The sequence below is a fragment of the Mytilus galloprovincialis genome, chromosome 12 (genome assembly GCF_965363235.1).
Source record: "Mytilus galloprovincialis chromosome 12, xbMytGall1.hap1.1, whole genome shotgun sequence".
NCBI classification, from domain to species: domain Eukaryota; kingdom Metazoa; phylum Mollusca; class Bivalvia; order Mytilida; family Mytilidae; genus Mytilus; species Mytilus galloprovincialis.
In genome coordinates this window covers 36953268-36978799 of record NC_134849.1, presented here as the reverse complement: position 1 = coordinate 36978799, position 25532 = coordinate 36953268, and the positions used below count along the sequence as shown (strand labels likewise).

The window sequence follows — 25532 nt, the reverse complement described above, 5'->3', positions numbered from 1 at the left end:
AAAAGCATCGATTCAAGCTTAAATATGAAAAATCTATCAAATATGCCAAACAATGTCATTTTTCAGATGGTTTTCGTCAAAAATGAAAGTGGCCGCATCCGTGTTCATCCTCAACCTTTACATATGTTATGTTTTATCATCAAACACTTAACATTTCAATATTAAGAATGAACACGAATGCGGCCACTTTCATTTAAGACGGAAAAAGCCTGAAATTTAACTAAAATGCAAAAATTATGAAGATTTCAGTATTTTAGCATAACTTTATGATGCTTTAACCCGATAGATGTGCATTGTATTGTCAAAAACAGCCCATGTTTATGTAGCAGAGGCATTATACTTTCCAATAAATAACTAAAAGTTTACATTTTAACAATTTTATAAAACTGCTATATTTTGGGGCCAAAATGGGGTCTTACTGGACCTACTCCTTTCCCTGTTTTTTTGTTTCGAAAATATGATTTAACAGTTTTTACTTCAGAAAACATTAACCTGGGTTGCGTTCAATATCGTAGCAGCTGCTTATCCTTCAGGAGCATTTGATATCACCCCCGTTTTAAGTGGGGTTTGTGTTGCTCAGTCTTTAGTTTTCTATGTTGTTTCTTGTGTACTATTGTTTGACTGTTTATCTTTTTCATTACTAACCATGACGTTGAAAGTTTATTTTCGATTTATGAGTTTGACTGTTTCTCTGGTATCTTTCGCCCCTCTTCTACATAGGGCTATGTAGAGTTTTGACTACTGAACGTGTAGATAGTCTAGCTGCGAAATAGATCTAGATAACAGTTAGGCTAGCTACACGTTCAGTAGTCAAACATCTACGTAGCCCTATGTAGCTCCTACGATATTGAACGAAACCCATATATAAAAACATACTTTAAATTGATAACTATCTCGGGGAGGTTTCGGGTTTGAACTTGGCCTTGTATGAACCTGACCTGGTAAAACCAAAGACTTCAGACTGGTATTTGCTGCTTTTTCGGCTTATCAAGAAGGGACTAGATACGAATTATTGTTCGATAATCTCGGAGATATTGTTAAATTCGGATGTATGTCAACTCGAACTCAACCAACTCATACTACTACTAACTCGTATTTTCACCAACTCGTACCCAATATTTCATTTAATTTAGTATTCATACATTGATATATACATAGCATTTTGTTGTTATAGTTGTTATTTTCTTCCATATATCATGATAATGTTAAAACATACAAATAAAATTTCATATAACCTTGATTTGTATTATGATGCAATCATGATTGTTTTCAAATCAAAGCTAATAAAATGCTAATCAATAATGATTTTTGTTTGAAAGGCAATTTAGACTTTCGATTATCATATATTGTAAAAGTTGCATTTAGTAGTTGAAATGAAACCACTCAGTAGTCAAATTGTGTCATTGAACCGTAAACATATCGAATATTAAATGTGAATGTCAACAGTTATTTAATTTGATTAGATATGTAAACATTTTGTTGATAACAGTTATCAAATAATATCTGAATTCAGATACACTGAATGATCATATGTTTTAATTTATTGTTATGTCTTATAGTATCTAACTATTTTCAGTGTTTGGTACAGGTTTCCATGGCTGTCACTGTGCACAACAGTTCAACATAGAACCGTATAGAGAAAACTGAGAATTCTTTTTGTCAGAAAACGCTGTTAAACATCCAAACATACTATCCACAGTGATCTGTGTCCACACTTGTATCTAATAAATATATATTTATGTAAAACAATTTGGACATTTTAGTTTTTAGTTCATGCAATTCGCGTGCTGCCTTATGGTTTCAAAGGGATTAGACTGGCATAGGCAGTGGCGGATTCTAAAGCTTTCATAAAAAAGGGGGGTCACTGACTGTCCCAAGAGCGGGCCCGCACCAGCCCCTCCCCTTGTATCCGCCTATGATAGGACTATATACACTTTTACGAAATAAACTGAAATGTCCGACGCAAAAATTATAAAAAAAAATCCTTTTCCATTATTCTATGGACGATTCAAGCTACAGGTAATGTTCTATATATTCCTATTTACCAAGTACAATGTAGGATTAAAACTAATGCAGTTGCGGGTCCACGGGGGAAGGGGATCCAGGGGTTTAACAACCTTTTTTGACGATCAATGCATTTGAATGGGGACATATGGATAAATCGATCCTAGGTATGGAGATCCCCTTTTTTAAAATGGATGGATCCACTGCACCTCTCTTATGAATACATTACTTCACACTGAGCTAGACTACTATATATTAAAACTTATATTTATCATATACATGTATGATGTAGTATATAGTCTCAGCTTCACAGATAAACAAGTTTTTAAAAAATCATATAAGAAGACCTATTGAAATGAAGTAACGGACTGGGAGTGTGTAAATTTCGAGTTGCTAGTAAATAGGATACGAGTTGATTGAGTACGAGCTGGCGGAGGTACGATATGTTGTGTAGTCGTAAATTGGCAGTCTGCCAAATCCAATGAAATTTTAGAAAACCCGCCATCAAAATACAAATGCATGGAAAAACATGCTGAAAAAAGCCAGAAATATATACTGGTCAAATATCTGGAAAGAGGAATGCCTAACAAAAACAACGATTAAGTACTTGACAAAACAAGAAAACCTTACTGAAAACCCACATAATATCTGGAAAGCTACCAGAAACAATCAGAATGACATTCGAAAAGCAGAATTGAAAGGTAGGCGGCTAATAACTGGAACCTACATGCTACAAACAACTAAAGCAAAATTTAGCAAAAATCAATTGCAAATATCTGGAATATGTGAGCTATGTACCAAAACTGAAGAGGATATTAAGCAATTTCTGCTGGAATGTGAGTCTCTGGGGAGTGGTCGACTAAAACAGATGAACAAACTTCTATCTTTGACCGAGTTGAAAGGGGGAAATGATAAAGCTCATTATAAAGAGGAGGATGTGCTTCAATTTATAATGGACTGCTCGAGGCTATCAACAACTAGCCTATCCCACCTAAAAGCAAATGACCTGATAGAAATAGAAAAACAATCTCAAAATTTCTGTCACAAAATGCATAAGAAACGCACCAAAATACAAACACGATGATACATGAAGAAGATGCTGAAGTGAAACTGCTGAAACACCCAAGTACTGCTCTTCAAGACCCTCGACAAAGTGAATTTACATTTAAACAACAACATTGTCATGTTATCCAGCTCCCGGGGGTGGGGGGGGGGGAGTTAATTCCTATATTTTTAGTGGTATGAGTGTGCCGCAAAACAGGGTCCCTTTTTCATGCCCTGCTGGTTAGAACAGGGTCCCTTTTCATGTCCTTGCTGGTTAGAACAGGGTCGCTTTTTTATGCCCTGCTGGTGAAAACAGGGTCTTTTTTTAAACAAAGTATTTGTCTAGAACAGGATCACTTATTTAACTGTTTATAGGAGCAAAAAGAGTTAATCAGAAATCTTTTGTTTTGCTTTATTCTTAATCCTTGGTCAATTGTAGCAAGGATTTGTATAGTGAGCGGGTATAGAACGGGGTATGTTTTTCAACATTTCTGTTTAGAACAGGGTATGTTTTTCAATGTTAACTGGTTAGAACAGGGTATGATTTGGCAAGTGCTGTCGGCACAGTTATACCCGAAAGAATAGTCAGTAGCACCCCCCCCCCCCCCCCCCGGATCCAGCTATACAAACTAACATTATAGATATAGGAAAATGTGGTGTGAGTGCCAATGAGACAACTCTCCATCCAAATAACAATTTATAAAAGTAAACCATCATATAGGTCAATGTACGGCCTTCAACACGGAGCCTTGGCTCACACCGAACAACAAGCTATAAAGGGGCCCAAAATTACTAGTGTAACACCATTCAAACGGGAAAACCAACGGTCTAATCTACATTAAAAACGAGAAACGAGAAACACGTATAAATTACATAAACAAACGACAACTACTGTACATCAGATTCCTGACTTAGGACAGGTGCGAACATTTGCAGCGGGATAAAACGTTTTAATGGTACCTAACCCTCTCCCTTTTTCTGAATAATGCATATATACAAAACAGGAAAGATGGACCAAGCAGTCTGCATGGAATGCCAAGCTAACTGCCTCCATCTACGACTAGATTAGCTGCTTACATCTAATTATATGCTAAGACCTTGGCAGGAGTTCACAGTTTTACCCGTATATAAAGTTTTGTTTTTAAACTTAAGCACCCCACCACACTGTAAATATCTGTAAATATTTTAAAACCATATATCCCAAGTGGGAGTGCTCCGATATTTAACGGAGTAAATTACCTGCACAGAACAGAATGGATTTTAAGAGGATCTTTATCATTGCTTTCCCCTTTACTAATACGCCCCTCCAACTTTGCGCAGTTTTGAAAAGACATTCTTAATCAATGTCTTGCGAAATGGCAGACTTGGTGAGTATGAAATTGTTAATCGGTAAGCATCTACCATACAAATGAAAGATGCCCTGGAATTGCTGCATATGGATAGTCGACCTCCTAAAGGTTAGAAACAAGTACTGTGCCTGTGGCTATAACATGTATGTTTACAGTTACCGCAGTGTTATTTGTATTAAATAGTTCCAGATAGTTCCAGATACTGGCTATAAAAGGCCACCAAAAAAGTACACTGCGAGAAAATCCAGCACACAGAGGCGGGACTCAGCTGGCCACTATTAATGTAGGCACTGGCTACGGTTACATGAAAATGTAACAATAATAAAAAATATTATTGTTACATTGGAGACTAATTGTCGGAATGCAGGGTTTGGTAGGAACTGGGAAGGTCTAAAACGCGGAAATGGAAAACGCGGAAATGAAAAATGAGTGTATTATAACTAATATCTTTGGAACCGCTAAAGCTAAATTAATAAATAAAACTGATTTTGAAAGCTAATATAATAGTCTATAAGATAAAATTTAAAAAATATATATTTGAATATGCTTTTTTACCGAAAAGTTGACCGGAAGGCTTTCTCAGTGCGACTCTGGCAACACATTTTTGAACATTAAAACTTAAATTCACGAAAAACCATATAACCCGGTCAAAGTCTGTAAATTGACTCTTAAAGATATTTAAATGACAAATAATATGATATAAAGAAAAAAATAAATATATTACTATAAAAGGACAAAAAGTTGACCGGAAGAACCCCTTGTACACAAATATTGAAATGAAATTTTCAACTTTGAATTAAAATTCACAAAAATATAAAAAGCCCGGTCAAAGTCTGTAAATTGACTCTTATAGACATTTAAATGACAAATAATATGATATAAAGAAAAAAATAAATGTATTACTATAAAAGGGGGAAAAGTTGACCGGAAGAACCCCTTGTACACAAATATTGAAGTGAAATTTTCAACTTTGAATTAAAATTCACAAAAATATAAAAAGCCCGGTCAAAGTCTGTCAATTGACTCTTAAAGACATTTAAATGACAAATAATATGATATAAAGACAAAAATAAATATTTTACTATAAAAGGGCAAAAAGTTGACCGGAACTCATCCTTGTATATAAATATTGAAGTGAAATTTTCAACTTTGAACTTGCTATTTCTATTACATATAATTTTATTTCAATAGTATCAACATACTTATTATTTCTGATATTTCATATGTTCCATTTAGATATATGAAGTTGTTAAATTTAGTGATAAGCTGTCTAGAAGATATATAATGTTTCCATCTCTAGTTTGAAGAGGCAAAACCCAATGATCATTACCATTATGGTGTATTTGTACACTTGGTGACTCTTGTGATTGAAAACCTGTTTCACTTACCCATTTACCTTAACAGGCGCTAAAGTTGTTTCCTGGAACCCATTTATTTCTGGAAACTCAAATTTCAGAAGATTTTGTGTTGAAATAATGATATCAGAACAAAGATACTTATTATTTAAAATATTTTGTTTGTGCTGTTGACTGCAATACCCTATCCAAGGGAGATCTGATAGAGTTTTTGTTTTTTTAGTGGGGGTTTCCATTTCATCTAAGTTGATATCGTCTATCTTTTTTTTTTACAGGGAGTGATTTATTAATTTCGGTCGAATTTTTTTGCTCATCTATAATATGTGTTTCTCCCGCATCTTCTTCGATTACACTTAGTTCAAGTTTTTTTTTTCGATTTAGGAGTTGAAAATTCGGTTGATATTTTAGGCGTTTTATTAGGTTTTATGCTACCATTCGTTGAAGGTGTTGTCATCAATTTTTGCTTTAAAGGAGTATTTATAGAAAATTGTGAATCTGGCGCAGGTTCGAATTCAATTCCAGAATCATTTGTTCTTGGTTGTTTTCTTCCTGTTTTTTTGTCAATTTTTTTCTTGCTATTTTTTGAAAGTGCCCTTAAACTAACGACGTTATTTGTTTGTGTTGACTGTAACCCTATACTCATTTTTGCAGCCAAAATATGAAAACAAGTAGATGATCATTCACATTGACATGTTTCTTTTGGAAAAAGAGTTACACAGTATTTTCCTTTCCTGCCATTTACAATAAACGCACCTTGTTGTGGAACCAAAGTAATTAAATGATTGTCAACAATAAACCGTGCCAAACTTTGTTGACTGCTATCAGTCGGGTATTGTATGACAGGTTGTTGATTAACTATTACCTCATTATTTTCTAATTTGACCTGATTAGTACTAGTGTTCTCATCAGAGTTTGTTTGTTTTATGATTTCCTGTGAATTTAAATTGCCTAAAGGATCAGTGTCAGATTGGAAAGAATTAGACTGAAAAAGTGGCTTGTCGTTTTTTAAATATTCAATAACTTCATCAGGACTTACAATTCTTTTTGGAAAAATAACATCTGATGGTGGAATAAATGCTCTACTAAACTCTTTTTTCAAATGATAATTTCCTATTAAAACCAGAACGTCCACGTAAAATTTCATAATTCTCAAAATTTTGTATGTAATAAAAACCCAAAGCCAGCAAATCTACTGGTAGCTCTTTCCAATCATTTTCTCTTTTTAAAACGGCATTCATACTTTCGGAAAGATTGTTTGTTATTCCAGAATAAGGTGAATATAGTGAATGAGAACCAAATTTGGATTACTGTCTAACCAATAAGCTATACGTTTAAAATCTGATGTAGAACGAGGTCGCTTTCGACCAATTTTTGCTTCAAAACCAGGCAATCTTAGTCTAAAGTAACATTTGTTTAATTTTACACCTTCAATTTCAAAAACATATTTACTTTCATTAATCCAGGTGTACGGGTCGCATTTCCAGTCATTGGGATGTTTTGACTGAATGAGGTATATATCACCACCATTAGGTTTTACAGGAGGAAGACAACCAATTTTTTCTTTAATAGGATTCTGAAGTATATCTATGACCTTTTCATTTTCAAACATTACTTTAACACCAGTCAAATAAGGTAAAATACCGCCCCCACGTTGTGGTTAAGAGGAAGGTGAAATAGACTGAACACTAGAAATAGGGACTGATGAAATAGACTGAACACTAGAAATAGGGACTGATGAAATAGGCTGAACACTAGAAATAGGGACTGATGAAATAGACTGAACACTAGAAATAGGCTACAAGTAAAGCACTGGCTCAGTATATTAATACTTCGTTGCTTTTAGAAAGCACTGGCCAAGCAAAAGTATATCAAGATATTAAATAAAGCAATATAAACCGGGATGTCATTATAATTATCATCCTTGGCATTTATCGTCTGATACCCGAAGCCCACTTAATTTTGACGCCCAGCATCAATATAAAGAGAATCCGAATATTCAGTTGATAAAATAACGCTACCAATTCTTGAGCCTTGACTGTATCCAGAGAAACGACTCTGGTACGAAACCCAGATTAACGCAGTTGCGTACCCCCGGTACGTGACACTGATATCAACATGCCGATATTCAGTAAAGGTGACACGTGCTCACTTGCGACAACATAATTAGTCCACACGCCGACATTCCTTACATACTATGATGCGAGCGAAAAAAAACTAATTATAAATCAATTAATATAATAATACATACTTTAATAATGCAATCAAACATAAATAAAATAGAATAATTAATAATCATTACCTTATATGATATAGTGTATACGGTTGAAAATCTTTATAAAATTTAATATTAAGGGATAGATTCAAAAGCATTAAAGAGAATGTCGGTCTAGACTTTCCTATCTTATTTGAATGTTTTGCTCATTAATTTTATTACATATTACTTATTATCTACTTTTTTTTTATAAATTCTAGCATAAGTTCAGTCACCTTTATGTATTTTTACGTAAATTTTAGTTTGAAGTTGAATTTTTTATTTATTATTTTACACACAAGATAGGCTTCCGGGAAACATTTTTTTTGCTAATTTGAGGTTTGTATTTATATTTCTATATCATTTTATTTGTCAATGAATTGTCTTTCAGAATCATTTTCAGGATTTTGACCGGGTTTTAGATATTTTTGTGAATTTTAGTATCAAAGTGAAAATTTCATCATTTGTATACAAGGGTGACTTCCGGTCAACTTTTTGCCCTTTTTTAGTAATACATTTATTTTTTCTTTATATCATATTATTTGTCATTTACATGTCTTTAAGAGTCAATTTACAGACTTTGACCGGGCTTTTTAAATTTTTGTGAATTTTAATTCAAAGTTGAAAATTTCACTTCAATATTTGTGTACAAGGGGGTCTTCCGGTCAACTTTTTGCCCTTTTATAGTAATACATTTATTTTTTTCTTTATATCATATTATTTGTCATTTAAATGTCTATAAGAGTCAATTTACAGACTTTGACCGGGCTTTTTATATTTTTGTGAATTTTAATTCAAAGTTGAAAATTTCATTTCAATATTTGTGTACAAGGGGTTCTTCCGGTCAACTTTTTGTCCTTTTATAGTAATATATTTATTTTTTTCTTTATATCATATTATTTGTCATTTAAATATCTTTAAGAGTCAATTTACAGACTTTGACCGGGTTATATGGTTTTTCGTGAATTTAAGTTTTAATGTTCAAAAATGTGTTGCCAGAGTCGCACTAAGAAAGCCTTCCGGTCAACTTTTCGGTAAAAAAGCATTTTCAAATATATATTTTTTAAATTTTATCTTATAGACTATTATATTAGCTTCAAAATCAGTTTTATTTATTAATTTAGCTTTAGCGGTTCCAAAGATATTAGTTATAATACACTCATTTTTCATTTCCGTGTTTTCCATTTCCGCGTTTTAGACCCTCCCGTAGGAACTGACTGAGATTACTATAATATAGTATAGTAATCTCAGGAACTGATTACTGTTCATCTGAAGGAATTGAAAAATATGGCCGTTTTTACTCCCAAAAATTTACTATGCGTGCAGACAAACTGAAGCATCTAGGAAATTTTTAAGGCATGGCTGGACCTAGGTATATAAAAGTTATAGGAAGTCTATGTTTCAGAAAATCAATGACTCACCTGGATTTTGACGTGCATTTTTTTCCAGTCTGCAGAAGACAGCAATATAAACAAACACACGAGTTTCATTTGATACGGCCCACTCAGTGACACAGTTTAAATCACCTATTGTTTACTGGTGTCTATTGTCCATCTATTGTCCATTGAAATCAATACTACTCACAACATCGATTATATGAGGGGATCTTCTCAAACGTTTTCCCAACTTTGTTAATTTTTGCACCTCCTGCAGGAATGAAAAAAAAATGAGTAGCAAAAACCAGAAAAGTTTATAATTTTCTGAACCATAAAATGCATTTAAAATTTAATTATCTAGGTCCAGCCATGCCTCACTGACTGCCTTATAACTTTCGCAGGTGCACAGGTTTTTCTGTACTCAGCATGCTCAGAGTAAAATTTGTGGTGTTAAATACGACCATTTTAGCCAAAAGGTTATGATGAACCTTAATTGGCTATACTTTTTGGACCTTTTGGATTATAGCTCTTCATCTTTTATATAAGCTTTGGATTTCAAATATTTTGGCCACGAGCATCACTGAAGAGACATGTATTGTCGAAATGCGCATCTGGTGCAAGAAAAATTGGTACCGTTAGTTTTATTAATTACTAATGTAACAATATCAATTTTGTCTACATGCTGTGACATTGCGTTATTGTTACATTAATCATGTTAATGCAATACATGTACAATGTACGCTGGAACAACTTTGAAACTTTCATTTGAATTTTACAATATTGCATACAGTTTTTGTTTACAATGACAGTTACTACAAATCCAGTATGTTGTTTTGGAAGAAGCATGTTTTAGTCTGACACATTTTGGTGAAACTGTCACGGAATAGAAGAAGTTCCTTCATAATATAAGTTCCAAATGGAAAAAATATTCTGGAATATTATTTCCACAGGAATAAATATTACAGTAGATGGTCCTAATGGAATAAATAGTATAGAATATTTGTTCCATCAGGTACAGGTATTATGACATATTGTTTATAACAAAGTTTCCACTGGAACTTCTGTAAGATGGAACAAATATACGTTGACATGAAACTACTCTGAGGAGCCATCATAAACTTGTGATGTCAAAAATGGATGTAGCAATATGCACATCTGTATTGCATACTGTACTATTCCATACTGCACTATTTAAGTCATTGTAAGTTAAGGAAACTTTCTGTCAATATACATGATATATTGATGTTGACATTTGCCGGAAAGTTGAAACTGGTGGAAACAGTGTTTCATTTATCTCAGAGTCCAGATAGTTTGTGATTGTAATTACATTCTTATTGGCGAAAAAAAAATAAGCAAAAAACTATTTTAATAAACATAATAAATCTAAGCGTACATTGACATGATTGAAGTGCAATTATGCTGAGATTAGTCTCAGATTTATGTAACAATAACACAATGTAACTGTAGACACAATATTATTGTTACATTCGTAATTAATCGGATCATTACCCAACCCCACATTCCAGCAATTAGTCTCCAACGTAACATTTTTATTTTTTTTTCATTGTTACATTTCCATGTAACCATAGTCAGTGCCATTAATGTATACCAGCTAAGCAAAAATAGATACATCACACTACTTTCCGCACATATAAATGATCCAAAATTGAAAAAAAAACAAAACATACCAGACCAATAAAGCCAGGGGACAGTCTAAAAAAATTAGGGGTGTTAAACTCCTCAACCTTTCCCCTATGGAACATACGTACAATGTAATATCTAGCCAAATTGGAATAAACAAACTCACAGAAACCTGGAAACATGCACAGTGAATTTAAGTTTTAAAAAAGTGATTTTGATACCAATTTTAACATTAGGTACAAAAGGAAAATGACATCATAAATTGACAAAAGACTACATTACAAAATGTATCAGTTAGCATGGTTAGTACTTGACATTGACTGGTCTAAGACTACCATTGACTACTATACAACATACTATAGACCTTTAATCTAATCAGGGAAAAGAGGAAGGTTGTAGGGTGTTTAACATTTGATTTGAGATACAGATGTGCTGCTGTGAATTTTGATTCATCCCAATTCATACTTTGAAGATAATGTGAAATTCTTGACGCTTGAAACATATTTTGTGGCAAATCATAACCCATTTATCATGTTTATCATGTTTATCATGTTTATATATTACTCAGTTATCACACATCAGAATTTCCAAACCAGTTGTATTGTAAGAGGGTAGTAATGCCCTTTACCGTCAGGCGTCAAACGGTCATTTTCGGCTACCGTTAGTGTTAAATTGGTTTAAATTTTACCGTGATTCATCAAAATATTCTTATCATGATTCGTCAGAGGTCTCAATTAATTATAGTCAACGTTATTTTTGGAAATAATTTTATGTCATTCGTGATGTTCGTCAAATTCAATCGATTCTTTTATTGTCTAAAAGAAAGCGTACATTTTATCGTCATGCACTAAAAATTACTGTTAACGTCATTTGTTAAGACTTTTTTCTGTTATTCATCATGAAGGTACCGCCATTACCACCCTCTTGTAAGGACTTGACTGGTTAATTATATTATATGAAATGTTGAACCAAGCCTGAAATGGACAGATAACATGATTGTGTATGCCATTTTAACATACATTGTACATGGAATCTAGAGAAAAAAAGTAAGTTTATGGGATCTTTTTTACAATATCTTTTGCCTTAGACAGACATAAATTTTTACAAAATCCAATTTTTCATTTGCACCTCAACGTTTTATATTTCATTTTTGGTCAAAAAAATTAAACTACACTTGTACCATTTTACACTGGTACATGTAACTACATGTATATAGTCTTCAAATGTTTGAGCTAGATGTCAAGATAGACATTGTCAATTGGGACACAAACAGTCCCTTGATTCATATTTTTCACATCAGGGCTGCTTCTAGCATGTCTAGTCGACTATACTGACTTTCAATACATTATTTTTTTTAATTTTTTATTAATTTTTGAAAGCTTTTATATGGTTGCCTATAAATGTATAACAATGAATAAGTTATTCATATTCTTCATTTGAACTTTAGTGGATGATTGTCCCATTGAATCAGAGTTCGCGAAAAGTGTCAGTCCTCAGGATTTCACCACCAACATTTTGAATAGGACTGACACAATTTTAGTATTTTTCAATAGAATTAATAGTAAGGACCAGCAGATTTTCTTCAAGGACCACCAGAGGGGAAAAAAGATTTCGCAAACTCTGCGGCATTGGCAATCATACCAAATCTCTTTTTTTAGCTCACCTGGCCCGAAGGGCCAAGTGAGCTTTTCCCATCACTTTGCTTCCGGCGTCCGTAGTCTGTCGTCCGTCGTCCGTCGTCGTTAACTTTTACCAAAATCTTCTCCTCTGAAACTACTTGGCCAAATTAAACCAAACTTGGCCACAATCATCATTGGGGTATCTAGTTTTAAAAATGTGTGGCATGACCCCGCCAACCAACCAAGATGGCCGCCATGGCTAAAAATAGAACATAGGGGTAAAATTCAGTTTTTGGCTTATAACTCAAAAACCAAAGCATTTAGAGCAAATCTGACATGGGGGTAGAATTGTTAAACAGGTGAAGATCTATCTGCCCTGAAATTTTCAGATGAATCGGATAACCCGTTGTTGGGTTGCTGCCCCTGAATTAGTAATTTTAAGGAAATTTTGCTCTTTTTGGTTATTATCTTGAATATTATTATAGATAGAGATAAACAGTAAACAGCAATAATGTTCAGCAAAGTAAGATTTACAAATAAGTCAACATGACTGAAATGGTCAGTTGACCCCTTTAGGAGTTATTGCCCTTTATAGTCAATTTTTAACCATTTTTCGTAAATATTAGTAATCTTTTACAAAAATCTTCTCCTCTGAAACTACTTGGCCAAATTAATCCAAACTTGGCCACAATCATCTTTGGGGTTAGTAGTTTGAAAAATGTGTCTGGTGACCCGGCCATCCAACCAAGATGGCCGCTATGGCTACAAATAGAACATGGGGTAAAATGCAGTTTTTGGCTTATAACTCAAAACCCAAAGCATTTAGAGCAAATCTGACATGGGGTAAAATTGTTTATCAGGTCAACATTTATCTGCTCAGAAATTTTTAGATGAATCGGACAACCCGTTGTTGGGTTGTTGACCCTGAATTGTTAGTTTTAAGGAAATTTTGCTGTTTTTGGTCATTATCTTGAATATTATTATTGATAGAGATAAACTGTAAACAACAATAATGTTCAGCAAAGTAAGATTTACAAATAAGTCAACATGACCGAAATGGTCAATTGACCCCCTTTGGAGTTATTGTTCTTTATAGTCAATTTTTAACAATTTTCATAAAATTTGTAAATTTTTACTAACATTTTCCACTGAAACTAATGGGCCAAGTTCATTATAGATAGAGATAATTTTAAGCAGCAAGAATGTTCAGTAAAGTAAGATGTACAAACACATCACCATCACCAAAACACAATTTTGTCATGAATCCATCTGCTTCCTTTAATATTCACATAGACCAAGGTGAGCGACACAGGCTCTTTAGAGCCTCTAGTTTATACATGTATACAGTCAGGGGACTTACATTTGTACTTAAACATGTTAAATGAGTAATTTTCAAATCACCGATTCAAGTAACTTAGTAACATTGTGTCCAGAAATATTGGGAAGAAAGAGTTGTCTTTCTTTGACCTACATGTATTTATGTAGTACAAATAAATCACTAGACTAAGGCCGTGTTCACACCAAAAGCCATGTACAGTACACATGTTTACAATAAGTTTAATGTAAAGTACACTGGTTTCACATTAAATTTGTTCACATCTATACATCTTGTTTATTTACCTGTACACTGCTTTACATAAGATTTGTTCACACTTAGGAAAACTATATTTCAAAAATGCCTGGATCAGCCTCTTGTAATCTTTAGTGTCTTTAAAGTACTGCAAATTATCAAAATGAAATGAGGGTTCCTAACCCAGGATAAAGGAGGGGGTCCAAACTTATGTCTCCCTTAAAATGCATTGGTCATCTAAAAATTGGTTTTCAAAGGTTGTAAAAATAACCACCAGTAATGCAAGTCTAAGATAGCAATTTATATTGTTCGGCCTTTTTTTCTCTCTTTCAAATAAACCCAACATCAAATAAATCCCTCGAGACATAAGAGAGTTTACTTTTCTCTTTATTTCATTGGTAACAGGAACGTACGTTTATGATATATCACTATATAAAAGTCTATCCTGTTACCTTTTTGTCTATCCTGTTACCGATATCAGTATTGCACTTGCACCTGAATTAGACGTTATAACTTTAAGATGAGTTCAAACAAAGAAATTTTTCATTTTTTTTGCAACTATATGTTAAGATAAAAATTTTAACAACGTTTCTGTCTACAATTGTCTTTCCTGTTACAGTGTAACCATAGCAACCATAGTAACAGGATAGACAAATTTCTTCATTTTTAAATGCTGTTGTGAAATAACTACTCCCTTTGATGAAGTTATTATGGTTTTCTGCTGTGAATTTGGTTTCCTACACATTATTGCACTTTTTACAAGTATACTGTTGATGTAATTAATCAAAATTGTTGGTAACAGCAAGGATTTGTATAGTGAGACTAAATATACAAATCCTTGGTAACAGCATAGACATGAAAAAAAGTACCCTCTATTTTTTTCACTAAATGTCTTAAAATTTCTATTCACTGTAACGTGGGGTTTTAAATGTAAAGGTAACTTTGCAATTTTGAAATCAACATTGACTGATTCAATATTCATAGGGAGAACAATTTTACAGCAGTTTCAAGTAGCGGTAACAGGATGGACATGAACTTCCTGTACGCTGATTGAATTTAGTTTGTAGATAAAATGTTACATATAATGATAAAGAAGCTATGATTTTTCATTAGAGTAATAATTAACGTTCTTAAAAAGTACCATTTGCAGTCAGATATCAAGGCGATCAGAAAATTAGAAAAAATCATTGGATATGTGTTTTTCTGACACTACGCACACATATACCCCCAAAGTCGGACTTAAATTTATTTTAATCTTATCAAAATAGATGTAAATTGTGTTTATTATCAATATTCGGAATCATAAATCCGACAAGCTTTCATTTAAACCATTACAACTGAAATTTCCATTAGAAATAAAAATTTTAGCATGGGTTAAATTACTGAAAATTCAACATTTTTTGAAAATGACCCATTTAAATAGTGTCCGGACAAAATTTTTAGTGTTAGTGAATGGATCTCTATAAATTTTTACCAGAAGGTTCAATACCAATAAAGGAAGGTTGGGATTGATTTTTGGGGTAATGGTCCCAATAGTGTAGGAATAAAGGGCCAAAAAGGGGATCCCAAATAAGCATTTTTGTAGTTTTCAAACAATAACTTGTGTTTTAGTGTATGAATCTCTCTGAAATTATACGTCAAGTTTCCATACCATGAAGGGATGGTTAGTATTGACTTTGTGTGTGTGTGTAAGGGGGGGGGGGGGAGGTTATTGCTCAAAATGTTTTGAAATTGGGGGCAAAAAAGGGGGAAAATAGATTTTGACATTTGTTTTGTGTCAGAAACCCATATTATGTCAAAAATTTGTTTAGAGTTCGACCTCTGCGGTCGTATAAAGCTATGCCCTGCGTAGCACCTGGTTTAAGTTATGCATTTATGAGTGCATCGTTGATTGAATGAAGACCAGTGGAACATATTTCAGTGTATGTCCCGTTAATTGGGGAAGAGATTTTCTAATGAATTGTGAGTTTGGCAATGGTATATACTTTGCTTTGAGTCTTAAAAAACTTAGGGTTAATAAAGCTACATAATGTTTTTTTATAACAAAGAAATATATCGAGTTTAGACAAAAATAAGTCACAAAATATTCGATAAAGAAACTTATTATTTGTTATGAATATCAAACTTATTCAAAATACGTTTCTTCTTTAAAATCATTTTTAAAAATACATGAGTTTCTCGCTACATTGAAGACCCATTGGTGGCCTTTGACTGTTGTCTGCTCTATGGTCGGGTTGTTGTCGCTTTGACACATTCCCCATTTCCTTTCTCAATTTTATGGTAAAATTCATGTTCTAATTATAATACCTAGTTTTTTTGTACACTTAACACTTGCCAATTGGCATAAAAGCAAAGCACCGAAAGTGAAATTTTGAAATGAACAATCATGACAATTGCTATCAACACAAACCATATACTTAAACATGTTTGATACTATCTTATTAACAATCAAAGATAATTACTTGTAGCGCCCTCACAGCTTTTGATGTGGTAGGTAATCTATTAAAAGATATTCTAAATATTCAGCGGTTTGCATCCAATAATTTTGTGAAAAAGTATTTTTTTTATCAGAAGAGGTATATTAATATGGTTGGGTGCATGTTTTTGACTTGTCAGTCCGTCAGTCCTGTTTCTTGTCATGCTTGTCATCGCAACTCTTCTCAAACCACACAACAGAATTTCATGATTTTTTTTAGCTCACCTGGCCTACAAGGCCAAGTGAGCTTTTCTCATCACTTGGCGTCCGTCATCCGTCGTTAACTTTTCCAAAAATATTCTCCTCTGAAACTACTGGGCCAAATTTAACCATACTTGGCCACAATCATCATTGGGGTATCTTGTTATAAAAATGTGTCCAATGACCCAGCCTGCCAACCAAGATGGCTGCCATTGCTAAAAATAGAACATGGGGTTAAAATGTAGAGTTTGGCTTATAACTCTGAAACCTAAGCATTTAGAGCAAATATGACAGGTGGTTGAATAGTATATCAAGTCAGGATCTATCTGCCCTGAAATTTTCAGACGAATCAGACACCTGGTTGTTGGGTTGCTGCCCATGAATTGGCAATTTTAAGGAAATTTTGCAGTTTTTGGTTATTATCTTGAATATTATTATAGATAGAGATAAACTGTAAACAGCAATAATGTTCAGCAAAGAAAGATCTACAAATAAGTCAACATGACCAAAATGGTCAGTTGACCCCTTAAGGAGTTATTGCCCCTTATCATGTATGATAATATAGTCAATTTTTACCAATTTTTCGTAAATTTTTGTAATCTTTTACAAGAATCTTCTCCTCTGAAACTACTAGGCAAAATTTAACCATACTTGGCCACACTCATCATTGGGGTATCTAGTTTAAAAAATGTGTGCAGTGACCGGGCCAACCAACCAAGATGGCTGCCATGGCTAAAAATAGAACATAGGGGGTGAAATGTATATTTTGGCTTATAACTTCGAAACCAAAGCATTTAGAGCAAATTCGACATGGGGTTTAAATGTTTAAGTTTAGATCTATCTGCCCCGAAATTTTCAGATGAATCGGACAACAGGTTGTTCGGTGGCTCCCCTGAATTAGTAATTTTAAAGGAAATTTTTCCGTTTTTGGTTATTATCTTGAATATTATTATAGATAGAGATAAACTGTAAACAGCAATAATGTTCAGCAAAGTAAGATCTACAAATAAGTCAACATGACCAAAAATGACCCGTTAAGGAGTCGTTGCCCATTACAGTCAATTTTTAAAATTTTTTGTAAATTTCAACAAAATATTTTCCTCTGTAACCAATGGGCCAAGTTCAATATAGATAGAGATAATTGTAAGTAGCAAAATGTTCAGTAAAGTAAGATCTACAAATAAGTTAAATGACCAAAATTGTTAGTTGACCCATTAAGGAGTTATTGCCCTTTATAGTCAATTTTTAACCAATTTTCTAATATTTTAGTATTCGTTTAAAAAATCTTCTCCTCTGAAACTACTGGACCAAATTTAACCAAACTTGGCCACAATCATCATTTGGGTATTTAAATTAAAAAAATGTGTCCAGTGACCTTGCCAACCAACCAAGATGGCCGCCATGGCTAAATATAGTACATAGGGGCGAAATGTAGATTTTGGCTTATATCTCTGAAACCAAAGTATTTAGAGCAAATCTCACATGAGAAAAATTGTTTAACAGGTGGAGATCTATCTGCCGTAAAATTTTCAGATAAAACAGACAACCTGTTGTTGGGTTGCTGCCCCTGAATTAGTAATTTTAAGGAAATTTTGCAGTTTTTGCTTATTATCTTGAATATTATTATAGATAGAGATAAACTGTAAACAGCAATAATGTTCAGCAAAGTAAGATCTACAAATAAGTCAACATGACCAAAAATGACCCGTTAAGGAGTAATTGCCCATTACAGTCAATTTTTAAATTTTTTTGTAAATTTCAACAAAATATTTTCCTCTGTAACCAATGGGCTAAGTTCAATATAGATAGAGATAATTGTAAGTAGCAAAATGTTCAGTAAAGTAAGATCTACAAACACATCACCATCACCAAAATAGGATTTTGTCATTAATCCATCTGTGTCTTTTGTTTAATATACTTGTTTGTTTGCTTTTTGGCCTTGAATGTTTGTCCCTAATATTTTATTTTAACTGTGTATTTGCATTCAGGTATTGCAGATCAAATTTATTCGGTCATAGTGTGTTAATTTACGTTTTTTGATTGAGTTAAGCCTTCCAATTGATACTTTATCGTGTGGTTTTCTATGTTGTGATGTTATGCTATTGTTTCAAAAAAAGGGAGAAGGTTTGGTACCATTAAAACGTTTTATCCCGCTTCAATTGTTTGCATTTGTCCTTAGTCAGGAATCTGATCTACAGTAGTTGTCGTTTGTTTATGTAATTCATACGTGTTTCTCGTTTCTCGTTTTTTATATAGATTAGACACAGGCACTTGTCTCAGAATTTTTTTTCCTATATACCTTAATATATTGAGGTGTATAGGAAAAAAAATTTCTGAGACAAGTGCCTGTGAGATTAGACCGTTGGTTTTCCCGTTTGAATGGTTTTACACTTTTGTCTAGTAATTTGGGGGCCCTTTAAAGCTTTTTGTTCGGTGTGAGACAAGGCTCCGCGTTGAAGGCCGTACATTGACCTACAATGGTTAACTTTTATAAATTGTTATTTGGATGGAGAGTTGTCTCATTGGCAGTCACACCACATCTTCCTATATCTACATAGACCAAGGTGAGCGACACAGGCTCTTGAGAGCCTCTAGTTAGAAAATACGGATATACTATGCAGATGTGCATATCGACAGAAAATTACGTTTCAATTTTTTTTCTAGGAGTTACGCCCTTTGAACTTACTTGCTCTAATATACATGATATACTACTGAAACAGTTTGTCATCGCAACTCCTCTGAAACCACACAACAACAGAATTTCATGAAACTAATTATAGATCTATAATAAGGACATACTACATGTATGTAGATGTGTATATCGACAGGAAATTATGATTCAATGTTTTTTCTTATACATTTTTTTTTTCTTACAGTTATTTTATTCCTCCAGTGACAATGTTGGGACGTGGGGTATGTGAGCGCGCTCACTAAGATTCTTTAATTTTCTGCTTAAGTTACAATGTAGATTAACAGGATCTTCTTACAATAAACACCAATATTTTCGATAGAGTTTATAACTGAGATGCCTGTACATCTCAATGTGTCAACCATTCAAAGGTCCCCCACTAGATGATGATCATGGTCCAGTGTTGCTGTCCTTAAGTTCAGACTGCTTTTTTGTCGAGCCTAAGCTCGACATAGTAATAGTGATCCGGCGGCGGTAGCGTTAGCTAACTTCTTTACATGTTTAAAGTTAATATTTTAGAAAGTTGAAGACCTGGAATGGATGCTCCAAACTTTGTATATAGATGCCTCAAGTTACGAAGTTTATGTCTGTCAAATGTCCATTGTCCTTGACCTCATTTTAATGGTTCAGTGAACAAGGTTATGTTTTTGTGGTCAAGTCCATATCTCAGATGCTATAAGCAATAGGCCTAGTATATTCAGTGTATGGAATGATTGTAAGGTGTACATATCTTACTGGCAGACCTGTGTCATCTGACCTTCACCTTATTTTCATGGTTCAGTGGTTATAGCTAAGTTTTTGTGTTTTGGTCTGTTTTTCTTATACTGTTTGCAATAGGTTTACTACATTTGTTGTATGGAATGATTGTAGGGTGTACATGTCTAGCTGGCAGATGTCATCTGACCTTGACCACATCTTCATGGTCCAGTGGTCAAAGTAAAGTTTTTGACATTTGGTCTTTTTTCTAACACTATATGCAATAGATCAACTATATTTGGTGTATGGAAATATTTTATAATGTGCATGTCAATCTGGCAGGTTTTATTTGACCATGACCTCATTTTCAAGGTTCATTGCTCAGTGTTAAGTTTTGGTGTTTTGGTCTGTTTTTCTTAAACTATAAGCATTATGTTAACTATATTTGTTGTATGGAAGAATTGTAAGCTGTACATGTCTGCCTGGCATCTTTCATCTGACCTTGACCTTAATTTCATTGTTCATTAGTCTTCAGTTTTCTTGGTTAAGTCTGTTTCTTAGAAAATTTAAGCTATATATCAACTATACTTAGTGTATTGAATGATTGTAAGGTGTACTTGTATTTCTTGTTTAGTTGATATGACCAATAATAATTTAAGGTTGATTTTCATCTAGCATCAAAACTCTTAGCTGAAACCCCTGCAGTTCAGATTTAAGACAATGTTTGACATGCCCTTTTTAAAATATCAAACATCATGAACATCGTGCTAAAAGAGGGACGAAAGATACCAAAGGGACAGTCAAACTCATAAATCTAAAACAAACTGACAACGCCATTGCTAAAAATGAAAAAGACAAACAAACAACAGCACACATGACACAACATAGAAAACTAAAGAATAAACAACACGAACCCCACCAAAAAACAAGGGGTGATCTCAGGTGCTCCGGAAGGGTAAGCAGATCCTGCTCCACATGTGGCACCCGTCGTGTTGCTTATGTGATAGCAAATCCGGTAAATAGTCTAATTCGGTAGGTCACATTCATGAACGGGAAGGGGATTGTAGTTACGACGTAAGGAACATATCTGATATCATTTGTGAAACGGTTATTCCATAACGGTCAACCAACTCGTTATGGCGTCCGTAAAATTTACGAAGGGATGATTTCAACTTCACCATTTGGTACTCTTGGTTTAATAGCTTCCTTGTGAGCAGCAACCCTCTATCAAGAAAATCATGATAGGAAAAGCAAGCACGGGAATATCGTATCAATTGGGAAATGTATACCCCGTATGCATGTGCTGCTGGAATGTTGCTACTTAGAAATGGAAAGTTCACAATTGGAAAGCTGAAATCATCTCTTTTGTCGTAAAGTATTGTTTTCAACCGACCCTCATTGTCAATTTCTAGATGTAAGTCAAGATATGAGGCCGTCGTAACTGTATCTGTAGTATCCTTTATCTCTAGCTCGATGGGATAGATGCGTTCCACATAGTCACCAAATTTTGAATTATTTAGTGAAAGAACATCATCTATATAGCGGAAAGTAGAGTTAAAGGATATTGCTAACTTCTTATCTTTCTTCCTAAAAAGTTCCTGCATGAAGTAAGCCTCATAATAATAAAGAAACAAGTCGGCAAGTAGAGGGGCACAGTTTGTTCCCATTGAAATGCCGACAGTCTGTTCAAAAACACGTCCTCCGAACGTAACAAACATTGACAAATATGTTGTCAATCTAGAAATCAAGCATCTTGATAATATCAGTTTCAGAGATTTTTTTGTTTGAATCAGAGTGATCCTTTACAAAGTAGGATTTATCCCTCCCTAAGACAAGATACTTGTATCTACGTTGGCCATTCTTTTTAATGAAGCAAAGCAATACCAACTCTTTCAATTTGTCTTTTAGTTTGGAATGTAGAATACTAGTGTAAAGAGTAGAAAAGTCAAATGTTTTAATACTGTTACAAGATGAAAGAGAGTTAGATTGTCTGAGATTGTATGTACTCTAAAAGATCTTTGGAATTTTTAAGTATCCACATCTGATTCACGCCCCCTCTAGAATAGGCAGTTTCAAAATAACTTTGAATCCCGTCTTTGATTGCTGATAAAATAGATGTTAAAGTGCCCTTTTCATGAATGACTCCCTGCCCTTTCAAAATCCTAGCTGGAAAATGGACCATGATGACCTTGACCTCATTTTCTTGGATCATGTTAAGTTTATGTGATAGTTGAAGTAAAGCTTTAATTATTATTTAGGACTATCAACATAATAGCAATGATTTAGCAAAGACGGCGAGACATTTCAGCGTGTGCACTCTTGTTTGAGTTTTATGCAGATATTTTATGTTTGGCTTTAAGCCAAACATAACTGTGTCAACAGTATATTGATCTTTATTACTTTTTACTTCCTGTTTTTCAGATTCCGAGCACTTCATTTGAATCAAGTGTCATGCAATATGTATTGGAGGACGAAGAAGCAATGTTTTTTGCAAGGAGAACTGATTTTTTATCAGGAAGATACTTCTTAAAATCAAAATTTCATGAAACATTTCTTACAAACATCCAAGCTTGTAGACGGGGTATAACACGCACGAATTACGTGAGTGGAATTCAAGGGTTAGGCAAAACATCATCTGTGCTATACTATGTTTTGGAATGTAGAAAAAAAGGAGATGATGGAATTCATTATTTTGATTTAGAAAAAATAATTTCCAAGGATAAAAAGTTGAAAACATTTACTGAATTTTCTAAAAAGTTTGATGATGGTCATTGTGTTGTTATTGATCATGTGACTAGACACAATTCTTGTTACCTTGACAACATAAGGGAGTTAACCAGTGAGAAAGAAATTAATTTCATATTCATTGAGTCAGGTTTTACAGCAAGTGCACATTATTTACTAGATTTTGGCAAAGATTTGCAGTTGGATGAGGACTCTTTTTTGAGAATCTGGAAAAGATCTTTGGAGTCACTTGGTTATCATAACTGTAGACTAACAGATATTGGGGATGAAGTTTATGCTTTATTTTCAGACAGATTCATCATGACCCCAAAATTGCATCATTCGGTGCTAGATTATTTCATGAAAAGGTCTGGTCTTATGGTTACTGAAGTTTTGAGACAGTACACTTTAGACAGACAAAATGAAATTGCAAGCTTTGAAGTATATCCATCAGGAAGAAAAGGTAGTAGTAAAGAATATGAAAAGTTCGGACTCCATACAATAATTTTACTGGAATATATTCCAGACAGAGGAGAATGTATCTTTACCGAAAACGAGGCAAGTTTTTTAAAAGTGGCTGTGAACATATTTGAAATGAAAAAATGCAGAGTCACCAGAAATGATTTAGAAACTAATTTGGAAGTCTTACGACTTGATCTTGATGAAGGAGATTTCTATATTAAGGTCAGGCATCTTGTACCTTATTTAGCAAATGATTGGCGCAGACGACTTCCCTTTCATTTCGAAGAGATGCTTGAAAAAGTAGCCGGTGATGAAATCTTTGCAATTATGTTTCAGAATGGAGGGGCAAGAAAAGAATTTAAAGAACTCCTGTTAGAAACTCAGCAAAAAGTAGGGCTGGTCATCTTACCAGAAATCAAAATTTCGGAAACGGTTTATCTTAAATCTGATACCGAGCATAATATTTCTCAAACAAATAGATTAAAATTTGTGGTCATGCCATCTCAAAATTTTCGGACTCCTGATACATCTTTAGATTCTTACCAAAGTGATTTACCTGAAAATTTTAAAGGTCATCTAAGAAACGTTGCTTTATTTGCTGTATATCTGAAACAACATATAGCATCAATAGGCGACTTTGTTGCTTTTCCGCAATCCCAAACTTTAATGGGATTTGATTATGTTGTGCATCAGCAAATTGAGACTGAAGAAAACTGTCCTCCCACGAAAAAGGCCAAGAATAAACAAAACTCTGTGTTGTACCTTATTCAAGTGGCAACTGGTTCCCGTTCTCATAGAGGGGACACTATGGGTAGAGCTCTCGAGGTGATGAAGAAGATATTTTCTGACTGGGATGTTACCATACATGCTGTTGTTATCATTGCCAGAGATGATGACAAACCTTACACTTTGAATAGGTGTAGTTTCGAAAATCTATCAGTTATTAACTTGTATACCAGGAATTCAGATGGCATTCAGAATATACTACAAATGAACAGGCTCCTGTATAGATTTTATACCCATTTGATTGAGAACAAACTGGATGCAACCTATTTCGGTAGATAGATCCCTGGAATATTAACCTCCTGTATTAATGGTTGACCTATTTCAAAAAGAAAGAAAAGAAAAAACTGGTTTATGTCAATAGTGGGGTTTTACCACGCTGGCTGACAGGAAGCTTGAAAGTTGTTTCTATGTGAAAACTTTTGAACCATTCTATCAAATTAAGCTTTTTGAATTTAAATTTTGTTGTTAATGTCGGATGATAAAATGGAGAATAAGTTTGATATGTATTGCCAATTTTATTTTCAGTATAGACGTGAAGAACTTGCAACTTCTGTCGCCAAAAGCTGGATCTAAGGTGGTGGAAGACTTTGCACTTTGTATATAGATGTCTTATATAATTATTAGGCTGTAATTATGTTATGAAGTTTCTGTCTGTGAAATAAGCTTGCCCTCATTCTCGTGGATCATTGAATGATCAATGTTCAGTTTTCTTGGTTAATTTCGTTTCTAAGAAGCTATATTTGGTGTACATAGAATGGATGTAAGGTGTAAATGTATTTCCAGCTTGGTTTATCTCACCTTGACCTCATGTTCTTGGATCATGTTCAGTCTATTTGAACCAGATACTACCAGCTTAAAACCAACGGAAAGAAAGCAGGCGAGACATTTCAGCGTGCGCACTCTTGTTTATCTCGATATAATTCTTAAAGGGATAGTAGCTACGATTTTGACAAAATTATGAACACGTTTTAAAGCTGCTAAAATCAAAGATATGTACAAAATATAAGCAATAAGATCGCTAGAATGTTTTCATAAACTACAGAAGTGTTAATAATTGATAATTCATATCGTGTTGTGTGCCTATTCATCTCATTAATTATGCATCGGGTTTACTTCCCGAACTTTGCCGACATAGCGAGTGAGCTAACCAAGATATATATAGATACGAACACGTGCTTTTTGTTTTCTTACATATTTGATAATTACTCTTTATTAAACGTACATATTTGACGCCATTTATCAAATTATGTAAATAAAAAATATAACAAATACCGTCATATTATTCCAAC

General features: G+C 33.8%; 1 protein-coding gene across 2 annotated transcripts; it reads left to right on the top strand.

Annotated features, from left to right (window-relative positions):
• Positions 1-4293: 4293 nt before the first annotated feature.
• Positions 4294-24743, top strand: LOC143053414 (uncharacterized). Of its 2 annotated transcripts, none has more exons than XM_076226214.1 (2): positions 4294-4415; positions 22693-24743. In XM_076226214.1, exons 1-2 carry the CDS (start codon positions 4392-4394, stop codon positions 24520-24522), a joined length of 1854 nt encoding a protein of 617 aa, XP_076082329.1. In that variant the 5' UTR covers positions 4294-4391; the 3' UTR covers positions 24523-24743. The 2 variants fall into 2 exon arrangements, with proteins under 2 accessions (XP_076082329.1, XP_076082328.1); XM_076226213.1 differs by having other exon boundaries at positions 4375-4505.
• The last annotated feature ends 789 nt before the right edge of the window (positions 24744-25532 follow it).